General features: G+C 31.0%; 1 protein-coding gene across 1 annotated transcript; it reads left to right on the top strand.

Annotated features, from left to right (window-relative positions):
- The first annotated feature begins 9,002 nt into the window (after window positions 1-9,002).
- Window positions 9,003-11,236, top strand: LOC106422857 (gibberellin 2-beta-dioxygenase 1-like). The gene is made up of 3 exons (XM_013863649.3): window positions 9,003-9,616; window positions 9,917-10,271; window positions 10,751-11,236. The coding sequence occupies exons 1-3, from the start codon at window positions 9,267-9,269 to the stop codon at window positions 11,006-11,008; spliced, it is 963 nt and encodes a 320-aa protein (XP_013719103.1). The 5' UTR covers window positions 9,003-9,266; the 3' UTR covers window positions 11,009-11,236.
- Window positions 11,237-13,243: the final 2,007 nt, after the last annotated feature.

Below are 13,243 nucleotides of genomic sequence, written 5' to 3'. Positions count from 1 at the left end.
AAAATATCGGATCCCTCAAAAGCGTTTCATAAGTCTCAACAGAAAAAAAACATTCATAGTTATCTTGCCATCTGACTCCAATTATAGGTCAAACTTGTACAAAGATATATCTAGTCAAAGATATTAAAAACTTTGATTAGGAAAATTCTTAAGTAATCAAATCCAATAGAACTGATGTTAACATGAGAATGAGTGACATTTTACTGGTTTGTGTAAAGAGACAAAATCACAGAGAGTAAACGGATAAAAAAACATATGGGGATGATCTAGTGGTAAGATCCGACTTCGAAGCAACTCGACGACACTAAACATCTGTGGCTACGCGCAGACATAAGGTTATATTTTAGATCTTATTTAAATATTCAAAATAAGAGAGGAGAGTCCATCTGATATGTGAACCGTACATGGTGATTAGTCTGGATCTGTCCATGGACATGTTGTATTCCTAAAATTAAAAAAACTGATTAAAAATTCAATTGTTTGGAAGAAAGAAAAATAAGAGTAAAAGGTCATCTAGGAACGTGGCATAGAGACATTATCTATGCCTATGGTAGCATATTGATAGGGTTTCTTTTGGACTTTGAATTTAAATTTTTTTTTGTCAGAAACAAAGATTTAAAGATCAATATAAATATGAAGTATCCCGAAAATTGCATCTAATTAAGCCCAAAATCGACCATCGTCTCTCTTCTATGCTATGTGATTTCTCAAACGTTGGTTGTCGTGTCTTATTTACACAGAAAGTAAAGAGCGTAAAAAGCATAAAATATCAAAATAACAATCGTTGGGATCTCGAGTGCATTCCTGGCCCGACATCATTCACATAATTGAAGTAACCAGACACCCAAAAAAGACGAAACAACTTGAAGCCACCCTAGATATTGTCCAGATACTTCTTCTTCTGTAGGTTTAGTTTATGGAATAACAAATCAAAATGAATAAAGATTGGAATAGAATCATATATGTTCTTATCATCAATATTCGATGACATCCATTTTCTTACGATGCTTAGAGAATAACAAGACAAAAGACCATCTTGATAAATTATAAAGCAATGATGTTATTTTGGGAACTCTTTGTATTTCTATACATTTAATTAGCAAGCCCGTTATATTTCTTTTTTGTACTCTAACCACCTAAGTCGTTTTAAAGACAAGCAATGTATAAAACTTTGATTTGTTCTTCAATCGTCTAGTCGTAAGTTTGTTATTTCTCGAAAAAAAATGAACCGACAAAACAGTTTATTTGTGCTGTATACTGATTTTAGAATATAGTGTTATTTGTTATGCTCCGTACATGTTGGTTCTTGCTTCTGGCTATCCTTGCAAGGCTATCCAATCGCTAACCTATTCATAGATGTCACTATTTAAATCGGAATAGAATCATTATTATTATTGATACTATAGTCATTATTAAATAATGGAAAATCTAATGCTATTATTTTTGGTAAAGAATCTAACATTATTATTAGTTCACATCAAACTTTAAAAAGGGTGGACAGGCGAGGAACCTACCATTGCAGCTACCAATGCGAAGCTGGGTGTTGTTTCGAATCTTTTCTTCTTAAACAGAAGACTTGTTTCTCCTCTAGTTGCCTCCTACGTGGCATCTCATGTACCTTTCAACATATATTTTTATTTGTAACGCTTTCTTATAAAAACATTTTTTTTTTTTGCTAAAACGCTTTCTTATAAAAACTGAAGATGATCGCTCCGCTAATTATTGACCACCGCATAACTAAGCTGACTAAATTAATGTATACCTAACTACATAAAATATATGATATGCATGACAACATTATTCAATTTAATAATATTATATAGTTAACATCATGAATTTAATTTGATCAATTCAAAAAATGACATAGATATCAAAGACATTAATTCTGTTTAATTCTCCCTCTGATCAATTAAAGTCTTATCCCTCGACCATAGTTTAGTTAAAGTTTGACCTATTACGACAAGGGAAAAAACAAAGAAAATAGTTAAACTACAGTCCAATGGGTCGAATTTTATTTGCTCTATTGGGAAATTAAATGAAGTCAATATCTCTCACTAGGGGTGGGCGTTCGGGTACCCGTTCGGGTTCGGATCGGGTATTTCGGATTTTCGGGTATTTCGGTATAGAGGTGTAGGACCCGTTCGGGTATTTCTATAATTCGGATCGGGTTCGGGTATTTTTAGTTCGGTTTCGGTTATTTTGGATCGGGTTCGGATATTTAGATTTTGAAAAAAAAATAAATTTTTCATTTCTTAAATTTCTTGTATTTAAGAATATAAATTTTACTTAACTTTTTTTATTATTTTTAATAGATTAAATGATTAATAGATTTGGACATAACATTTTAAAACTAAAAATGCATTAATTTAGTTGTTGTTTTAAAATTTTGGATGTAACTTTTTGTTAATTTTTGAAATAAAAAAACTTGACATGCTTTTTAAGTGAGTACTAAATCATTTTTTTCGTAATTGCATGTATATCATATGAACTTAAAGTATGTGTAGTATTAATATAAATATTTTATATAAAATAAGAGATGTAAACTAGAAATATAAGGTTAATTATACATATGTTCGGTTATCTTCGGATATCCATTCGGGTTCGGATATTATCCATTCGGGTTCGGGTATCCAATCTCTCCTAATTCAATACCCGTTCGGGTATTTTGCTACTTCGGTTCGGATTTCGGTTCGGGTTTTTCGGATCGGGTTCGGGTGCCACTTCGGATATCGGGTAAAGTGCCCACCCCTATCTCTCACGTTCTTTTTGATTAATAAAATTAATCTCATGATATTAACTACATAACATTATTAAGTTTTAGGAATATTGTCATGTTTAACATATACATTAGTTTAGTCTTGTTGGTTAGTCATGTGGTTGTCAGTACTTCAAGTAACTAGCAATCTTTTTAATAATACTATCTCTATTTTTTGTACGATGCTTTAGCATAAATACACATATTAAAAAAACTATTTTATCAAAAACGCTCGATACCAACAAAAAGTAACCGAAAAACATTCAATCATTGTTATTTAGAACAAATAAGACAAAAAAAATTACACATTAACTTTTTTAATCAGTTAATTTTATAATTTTACAGAAAATATTCAAACCATCATATAAACTGAAACAAAAAAATATTCTAAAACATCATACAAAAAAAATCGGAAGAAATATGTCTTTAAAAATAAAAACTGTCTCATGAAGATTAATGTATTATTTTTATACAAAATGTCTGATGTTTCATTTTATCATTTTCTCACTTGATCACTCATAACCCGTTAAAAACAAAATAAAATAAGGTTCTGCCGATATAGCAGTAAAGAAAAATGTAGATGAATAAATTCTTCTTGACAAAAAGATGGACAAATTCATCAGATTCCTAAATCGCACATTAAGTAAAATTATATACTCTCTATGTTTTATTAAGTTAGATATTTAAAAAAATTGTTTCACAAAGATATATTTTTTGTATTTTCTATGAAAATTTGTGATCTTCAAGAAAATTAATTGACTTTATCGAATTACTATTGGTTAAAAATTATTGAAAATTAAAAATTACAAAAAATGATACATTTATTATAGTGATTTAATGCGTTTTTTAATATTTGTGAAAACACTAAAAAAAATCTATCTTTACAAAATAGAGAGAGTATATAATAAGGACAATCCAACCCAAAAACGTTAAATTTTCAAAGATAATAACATCATATCTAGTTTTGGAGCAAGAATAATGACAATAATACTGGTAAATATGTTATTGAACAATTATGTATTGAGAGCTAATTACCATGGAAATGATGATTATACAAATAAAACTGCATCATAACGAACATTTTAAATAGACTTAGTAACATAGATTTCATTAACAAAGATATACACAACATGAAAATAATATGTTTACAAGTAAATGTAAGTTTCACTAATGTAACCTCGGTTGATTTTTATTAGGTCGTTGTAGTTTTATATAACTCCCAATAGTTTCCAAAACAATTAATTTTAGTTTTAGAAAATGTACATAAATTTATCATAGAGAATTTTCAAATATGACTCAAAATTTGGAGTCAATCCAAAAAGTAACCCTTAATTTTTTTTTTTAAACTTTCATTTGCCCTATTTATCTTAGAGGTTCAAGTTATTCACGAAAATGTTATTATTTCTTTTTCTTTAAAAATTAGTGTTTTACTCATTCATCCGTCATCTTTCTCATTTATTTACAATATTTTCATTGTAATCAAAACACTAACCACCATGAACAACCAATTTAAAGCTCTAAATACATCTAAAATCAACATATACATCTTCATATCCTCATCTCATACACACATAAACCATTTCTCTTTCACTTTATCTCTTATTTCATCCCAAAATCCTTTTTTTTTAAACCATAAGCTTATTAGAGTTACTCAAATTCATAATTCATGGTCAAGAATGAGTGAGTAACTTCCATTAAGAAGTTTTGTGTGCTTTTAAAAGCTAAACATGAATCTCACCGGATGTAAAAATGATATTTGATTTTTTTTTCAGATCTATTTAGCCAAGAAAACTTCCAGAATCTTCTGGTCAATACATTGGTTAGTTTTGCAATTGACTTTTTGTGCGTTTTTTTATAGAAGATTTCTAGAAGTCTTCTAATTTTTCTTTGTTAACAAAAAAACAATAAGAAGAATTCTCGAGAACTCTTCTCGAATAAACAAGTTAGTTTTACAATTGACTGAATTTTGTCAGAAATTTGAATTTTTATAGAAGACTTCCTGAGAGAAGACTTCTCGAGAAGCCTTTGTATTGTTACATGAAGTTTTCTCACTGTCGCAATAAGTCTACGTATGTTAGTTTTGCAATTGACAATTACTAGTAAAAAGAATTAATATTAATGAGAAAACTTATGTAAAAGACTTTCCAATAAGTCTTCTAATGCATTACATGTTAGAAGATTTCCGTAGAAGTTTTCAAAACCATAAAACCAAATAAATAACTAAATATCAACAAACACTTCATTAAACATATGATCAACTTATAAAGTGTTTAATATACTAAAAACTAAACACATATGAGTCAATTTTAATTTTTCTAAAAAATATTTAAGATTCCAAAATCTAAACCTAAGAATACAAACAATACTATAACATATGTTACCAATCCCTAGACCGAAGACTATCATGATCAATCTACAGTGACTCACCTATGTTGAAAACAACTCTATTTTAGTAAATTTAAATTACATCGTTTAAAAATATCTATAGTTATATGATTTAGATTTTTGTTTCCTATAGAAATAATTTAATAAAATTTATAAATTATTTTAAAGATCTAATACATGAGAAGATTTATTATGGAAGAGTTTTGGAAGATTTCACATTAGGTAGAAACCTAAATTTCTAAATTAATGATTAGGCAGAAAACCTAAATTCTACTAAAATTTGAGCGGAAAATAGTAGATTTTGTTGTGAAGTCTTCAGTAAGTCATCTAGTGCATTATATGGTAGAAGACTTCTTGGAAAGTTTTCCAAATCCTATAATCAAATAACTAACTAAATAACAAAAAAAAGTATTCCAAACCTTATAATCAAATTACTAACTAAATAACAAAAAAACACTTTATTAAACTTAAAATCAACTTATAAAATGTTTAATGTACCCAAAACTAAACACATATAAGTAAAAAAAAATTAAGTTAAGATTCCAAAATCTAACCTTAGAAAATACAAATAATACTATAACATATGTTACCACACCCTAAACCAAAGACTATCATGACTCAATCTACATTCAGTCATCTATGTTGAAAATAATTCAAATTTAGTAAATATAAATTTACATCATGTAGAAATGTTTATAATTACATGATTTCAATATTTTTCCCATCAAATTTTTTTTTTATAAATTTATAAATTATTTTTAAGATTCAATAAATGAGAATTCTCTCATAGGAGAAGACTTCACTAACCACAAAAAGGACTTCACGGAGTCATACTCGAAAAAGTGCATACATGATTTTTAGTTTGGTCATAAAGGGTTGGTTGGTTGTTATTTCACTAATGTTTTGGGTTATTTTTGTATTTGGTTCAATTTGGGGTATAATCGCTTTTAATATTTTTCATTTATAATAGAATAACTATCTGACATCTATATATATAAAGAAATGTTCGCCTCTCTCCCGTGAAGCCACGTCATCAATTCGTGTGTTTTGGGAGTGACATGTGTCCCATTTTATATTTAGGGCCAAAATAAATAAATGCAGTTAAAGGTAATTGAACCCAGCACCTATAGCACTGGTAATTTCTCTTAGAACCACTAGGCTAAAGTCACTTTTTATAAATATGTGGCCGCGAAAATACTTATTATCATGTCAGCTGGAAGCCCATGCTTCTTCTGCTTGTGGCCAGGGCCGACACTGAACTGACGTCAAGATGAAAATCGTGAAGTTAAAAACTTTGCTCCAAACAGTTTTGCAATGTTTCCAACCTTTATAACTTGATGCATATAATATATATCAAAATGCATTTGTTGTATACGCTTTTATTAGTTTTGCTTTTAAAAGAAGGTATTTACAGTTATAAATGTTTTGTGTCAGTGAAGTAATGGTTAAAAAATCTCTATACATATGTCATTTTAAAATAACACTCAACTTTTATATATAGTCAATACATATGTGCATGTTATATTCTAGACTAAATATTTTCTTTTTTAAAAATATAGAAAACAATTTTTTTAGTTTACAAGCAAATGTTGTAGAACAAGTATGCATTATACAAAATGATATATATTTAAAATCCATACACAAAAACATAAAAGTTGTTATAGACCTCTTTCTGACACATGCACACTCCACTATGAATAAGAATTAAAAAAAAAACAGTATTGTCATCAAACTTTATCACAAATCCACATTTGTACATCTATAATTATGAGTTAGACAATTAGTTAATTTGATACAATACCAAAGCAAAAATAATCGAAAAACAACTATACCACCGCATACTAATAAGTAAGACATAACAGATAACCAAATTCTTGAATCTTAAAACAAATTTCAACTCGAGCATTTAGTGAATATCAAATTAACTAATATCCCGTCCGTAGGGCGGGCCGACCCTAGTTTCTTTAAAAAAAATTGTTAACTATTTTTTATCTTTTCTTCTGACGAGGTATATAGTAAATAGTTTAAATGGTGTCCTTTTAGCTTCTTGACGAGTGATTTATCTTCTAGTATTTTATGTTCTGAATCAGTTTTTCAATTTTTTTTCTTTAGGATAAAGGAGAATTTGCCAAGAAAATTACTCAAAATTTTATTTTAAATTCTACATGTCTGACTCCACCACTCCACCATCTTGAATCGCTCTATTCGTTTGTATAATTCATCTTTCTGAAACTCAAACCCCAAATATATTGATGTAGAAACATTAATAAATCATCAGTTAAACTACTGAACGAAGGGGTTTCCCAGCAAAGTTTACTACATTTGGACAAAGATAATTACAATATCTTTCTTTCGAAAAAGAGCAATAAAATATGTCTTAGATATTTTCCTTAAGAAAACTATTTCATTTGGATAAATATCCCAATACTGTATATGATGTAGGATATATTTTTTCCTTTATAAAAGGATGGATTCTTCCTACAAAAATCATCTTCTAGACAAAGATGCTCGACATACTTCTTAAGCTTTATTATATATAATTAAATACAATTAAAACTTGGTAATATAAAATGAAAAATAGGTTATATGTTGTAAGAAGATCGAAACTGGAAGAGCACCACCAAATATATATAGATTTCTTTCCACGGTCAATGGTTTAGCGAATGGTATCCCGGCAAAAAAGTTATAATTTTTAATATAGGCCAGTTAGCATTACGAGACACGATTGTTCATGAACATACTACGAATGATTTCCATACATGAACACTTAAACATCTATCCAAACTATAAAATAATGTTAGCACTAGTACAAATTACAAGGATAGAAGCTCCGATCATGAAAACATGCATATATAGTCCATTACTCTTTTGTGCCTCAACATATTTGATGTACTCGTCCCTGCCAATGACTATGTGTTCATTTATACATATTATTTGAAGCATCTCTTAAGTAATAATAACAGTAAGAAAGGATATATAGCAGACGTGGAACAATAAAGGACTCTAGAATGGAACACGACATTGCTGATTCGTTGACAGCGACATTGCTAAATGTTTTTGTCTTTTAGATATTTTCTGGACTCAGGTGTGGCAAAAAAAATTATAAAGTTTTAGACATCAGTCTTTCAGATTTATGGACCAGGAGTTTGATGTATATGTTTTTTACAACTTATAAGCATTTAACAAATAAACAAATTAAAATTTAATTATATATATATATATATTTGTGGTGACAGAGAGAAACACTCGGATACATTCCAAGCCATACCGTACGCATCTATTTTGTAGTAGTTGGTGACAAGTATCAAAACAATGTCTCAAATTTTTATTAAGAGTTATTCGTTACAAACGTTGACGACCATAAAAGAAAGGCTAAGGCTGCTAGAAATTAGTCTAATTAGATTCATCGTACCTGTTGATTCGAGGACAAAGGTCGGTGTTTTGGATATGGATATTTTTTTAGTTTTGGAAGTCAAATATAGCCATTAGGAGATGTTGGATTTGTTTTATGAAAAAGAAAACAATTATAAACTACACAAATTATTGAAGAAAGCTTTGTAAAAAAGTAATATGGATTTTACGATTATATATGTCAGGGCAACCCTAATCTCCATCAAATGAATCCATCAATAATTTGAATAATATAATTTTGTATTAAGATTTACTTGAAATATTATAATAATCCTCTCAGACTAATAGTCTTAAAGCTTCATATTCCTTGTTTTTTTGCTACATATTCCTTTTGTTCTCAAATGATTTATGTTTTTAGAATTACTTCATTGAAAAATACAATACCTCCATGATGATACCCAAAATAAATGCTGTCATTTTACAGATAATGACTGAAAAAACAATTTAAAAGCTTTTACTATTTAGCAATAACTAACCAGTGACATTTTTCACAATTTTAATGGACATTAAAGAGAGAAATACTAATAGATTTTGTAGCTTGGGTTTTGATTTTGAACAGTTTGATGGTTTTCGTACGGCATTGTAAGATTTTTATCCTCTCCTCTGCTATATATACACACTCCTCCGAGTACATAGCTCCATGTCTCAGCCTTCATAGCTATCAAAAGTGTTACAAGAAAAAGATAAAATTTCTGCGAAACCTACAAATACATCAATGGCAGTCTTGTCTAAACCAGCAGCAGAACCAAAATTTGGGTTTTCTCCAATCCCGGTTATAGATATCTCTGACCCAGAATCCAAACAGGCCATCGTCAAAGCCTGTGAAGACTTTGGGTTCTTCAAGGTGATCAACCATGGCGTTTCCTCTGAACTAGTCTCTGTTTTGGAACAAGAGGCCGTCAAGTTCTTCTCATTGCCCAAGTCCGAGAAAACCCAACTCGCAGGTTATCCGTTTGGATATGGGAGCAGAGAGATTGGTCGGAATGGTGACGTGGGTTGGGTTGAGTACTTGCTGATGAATGCTAATCTTGACTTTGGTTCGGTTCCATTCCCAGGAATCTTCAGGTTAGAATCAACATGTTTGTCTTTTTTTAAATGTCTCTTGTTTTAGTTAACACCTTTCATTATCATACTCTGTTTCTTCCCCTGTTCCATGTTCTGTTTTGTAGTTCATGTTCCGTCTCTTTCTCTGCTTTTACATCTCGTTTCTTTGTTTGTTACTTTTGTATTTTCACTAAACCCGACAAACGGGTGAAAAAATCAACATAAAACATAGCTGAAGGAGAACTTAAAGCATCTCGTGTAAGCTTTTCCGCCATTGTGTACCCGTTTAAAACTAATACTCATGTTTGTTTCCTTTTGCAGAAACGCATTGTCAGAGTACACAGCATCAGTAAGGAAAATGACATGCCATGTTTTGGAGATGATTACTGATGGGTTAGGGATCAAACAGAGGGACACACTTAGCAAGCTTGTGTGTGATTCAAACACTGATTCGATGTTCAGACTTAATCACTATCCACCATGCCCTCTTATCAACAAAAACACCAATGGTGGCAAGAATGTGATCGGTTTTGGCGAACACACGGATCCTCAGATCATCTCTGTCTTAAGATCTAACAACACTTCTGGTCTACAAATCAGTCTTACTGACAGCTCCTGGATCTCTGTCCCTTCTGATCCTTCCTCCTTCTTCTTCAACGTCTGTGACTCTCTCCAGGTCTGTCTCAATCGTCAAGTAGCATTTTTTTTTTTGGTAACTGTAGGTGTCTAGACCGAAACTCAAATAAACTCCCACGAATTGATACCGATGAATAGTCCATTTCTGGATTTTCTAAATGATGCCTAAAACATGGTTTTATGTCGTCTGGCCAAATAAATGGCAACTTAATTTATGGCAGAAATCAAATCTAAAATTGGCAGTCTACCTCTTCTCTCAAATTCTCTTTTTACCACTAGGATATCACCGCTTGGTTAAATATTTTTTTTTTTAATGATCCTAAACAAAAGCTCAGACTACTACTTGGACAAGTGAATAACTGATGATGAATCAAACCCTAATCTCCCAATTTCAAGATGAATATATTTTTTTTTTTGCTAAAAAATTTCAAGATGAATCTTTCAAGTTTAAACCAATAAACCACCATGAGATGCTTTAAGTATCTAATCTTTTTGTTTGTTTGTTTGCTGATCTTGAAGGTGTTGACAAATGGGAGGTTCAAGAGTGTGAAGCATAGAGTTTTAGCAAACAGCAGGAAATCTAGGGTTTCCATGATTTACTTCGCTGGACCTTCGTTGACTCAGAGAATTGCTCCGTTGACTTGTCTCATAGACAATGAAGAAGAGAGTTTGTACGAAGAGTTCACTTGGTCTGAGTATAAAAACTCTGCCGACAACTCTAGATTGTCTGATAATAGGCTTCAACAATTCAAAAAGAAACCTCTAAACGATTCTTGAGTTTTTGTTCGTGATTTGTAGGTTGAATACAAATCTAAAAGTGTGCCATGCATGATATATATAAAATATATCTGTATATGTGTGTTTGAAGTTAATGTTGATCCAATAATTGTGAAAAATGCGACTGTATTTTTATTTTATTTTTGACAAAGGGCTTGACTGTTTTTGTTTTCTACTATCAATATCGCTTTTATAAGTTATGGTTACATCAAGCATATATTTCGTATTTTATTTTGCTCACATAATAACCGATGGAATCATTTAAGGTAGTGTAAGAAAAAAGAAAACTCTAAAAAGCTAAAAAAATACATGATAATACTTTTTTCTTTATATCGACATGATATTATATTGTTTGATTAAACGTGCAACATGTTATGGCTAACAACTTTATAACAGTAATAAAGATATCGATAAAGACATAACAACAGAAAATCTCAATATTGCAGGTCGAATGTGGTCCGAGAATTTGATTTTGGTACCAAAATGCGTTGTTTGCTTACAGATTGATGAGCCATTCTTTTAAAGGAAAGTGACTCGTCAATGTATTGTCAAATTCACATGCATGGATTGGACCAACTTAGATATATCTCCAACAAGTTGTATTTTGTTCTTAACGTTGTTAACTAAAAGTTTTCTTTCTATATATAAACATCATATCATCTAGCTCGTGATATTTTTTTGTATTGGATACGATTTTTTTTTTTTTGAATGTTTAGAGGGGTCCGAATGCTCGTGCATCTCCAAGGTTAAAACTTAACTATTTTTAATTAATTTTTGTTTGAACAGGAGGCTCTTCCCAACAGAAATTGAATATATGACATTTTAGATTCTTACTTGATAATTTAAGCATTTTAGTCACTATGCCAACTTCAAGTTAGTTATAATGTGGATTGTAGAAAAAAATGTTTTGTATGGTAATGGAATCGAACCGAATTGGATATAATAATCATAAGATGACAAAACTTCGTTGATATTTTTTCTAAGTGTTATTTGAAATATTGATTCGGTCAAAGACTCAAAGTTAGTAGAATATAACTTATTTAGAATAGTTCTTTCACTGTTACTTGGATTGGAACTTGAGAGCTTACTAGGCTTTTGAAAATATCTGAATGCACAAACTAACAAAAGACTGCAGCCGCGTCTACATATTTTTGCAATCGAGTCAATACTTTGATAAGGTGAAGCAGCACAATCATTATCTAAAATTTTCATTTACAATCACTATAAAACTTAGAGAAATCATCCCACCAAGTAAAAAAAAACACACACACTGCTTTCTTGAGTCACACGCTACCTTTTGTTCAATCACACTTCATTTCTCCCCTTTCTTTCTTCATAAGTTACCAAACATCTGCATGAGCCACTCTCAGTGATTTTACAAACCAGCCTGCATAATGCTTCTCCATTGACCCGCACCGCTCTGAAAACTGACCATTCATTTCAACCCCTCTAGATAGAACATCTGCTGCGTTCCTCCACTACTCGGTTCGTACCTTCAGCTTCTCTCCGTCTCTGCTTCTAAATTATCTTTTGCTTCTTCCGCATACTCCAGCTTCTTCTTTAGCTGCGTCCTGTTCTCATTGCTTTCAATACGTTGATTTGGTGTTCCTCTGAGTGTCTAATACTCTTTCTATTTCAAAATGATTCATATTGAACTATATACTGAATGTTATATATAACGTCGATATAAACAGAATGATTCATATTGAACTATATATTGCAAACCGACTGAAACAGATACTGCCTAATGTCATTTCTAAAACTCAGTCTGCATTTATTCCAGGACGGCTTCTAGTGAAGAATGTTCTTATGGCCACAGAACTGGTTCAGGGGTACAACTGGAAGAACATCTCTAAGAGGTCAATTCTAAAAGTGGATCTGAAGAAGACATTTGAGTCTCTAAACTGGGATTTTATTCTCCTTATTCTTCGGGCTCTTAGGATCCCAGAATCCTTCGTAAGCTTGATTGCTCAGTGCATTACTACTACACGATTTTCAGTAGCAATCAACAGGGAATTAGGAGGATACTTTAAAGGGTCACGAGGACTAAGGCAGGGTGATCCACTGTCACCGTATCTCTTCGTACTGGCGATGGAGATTCTCTCTCAACTCTTGAATAAAGACTTTCTGGGAGGGAGAGTTGGCCTTCACCCAGCAGCTTCGGATCCTCTAGTAATTCACCTGGCATTTGCAGATGATATTATTGTGTTTTTTGATGGCGAATATGGATCCCTG

The sequence above is a fragment of the Brassica napus genome, unplaced genomic scaffold (genome assembly GCF_020379485.1).
Source record: "Brassica napus cultivar Da-Ae unplaced genomic scaffold, Da-Ae ScsIHWf_3070;HRSCAF=3881, whole genome shotgun sequence".
Classification (NCBI taxonomy): Eukaryota; Viridiplantae; Streptophyta; class Magnoliopsida; order Brassicales; family Brassicaceae; genus Brassica; species Brassica napus.
Note: the sequence above shows the minus strand (reverse complement) of the source record. Positions and strands in the feature narration are given on the sequence as shown.

Excerpts from the sequence above, each read along its gene's own strand:
- LOC106422857 (XM_013863649.3), top strand. The coding sequence starts at position 9,267 with ATGGCAGTCTTGTCTAAACCAGCAGCAGAACCAAAATTTGGGTTTTCT. Across the intron at positions 9,617-9,916 it reads CCATTCCCAGGAATCTTCAG|AAACGCATTGTCAGAGTACA; the intron begins GTTAGAATCAAC and ends TTCCTTTTGCAG. Across the intron at positions 10,272-10,750 it reads ACGTCTGTGACTCTCTCCAG|GTGTTGACAAATGGGAGGTT; the intron begins GTCTGTCTCAAT and ends CTGATCTTGAAG.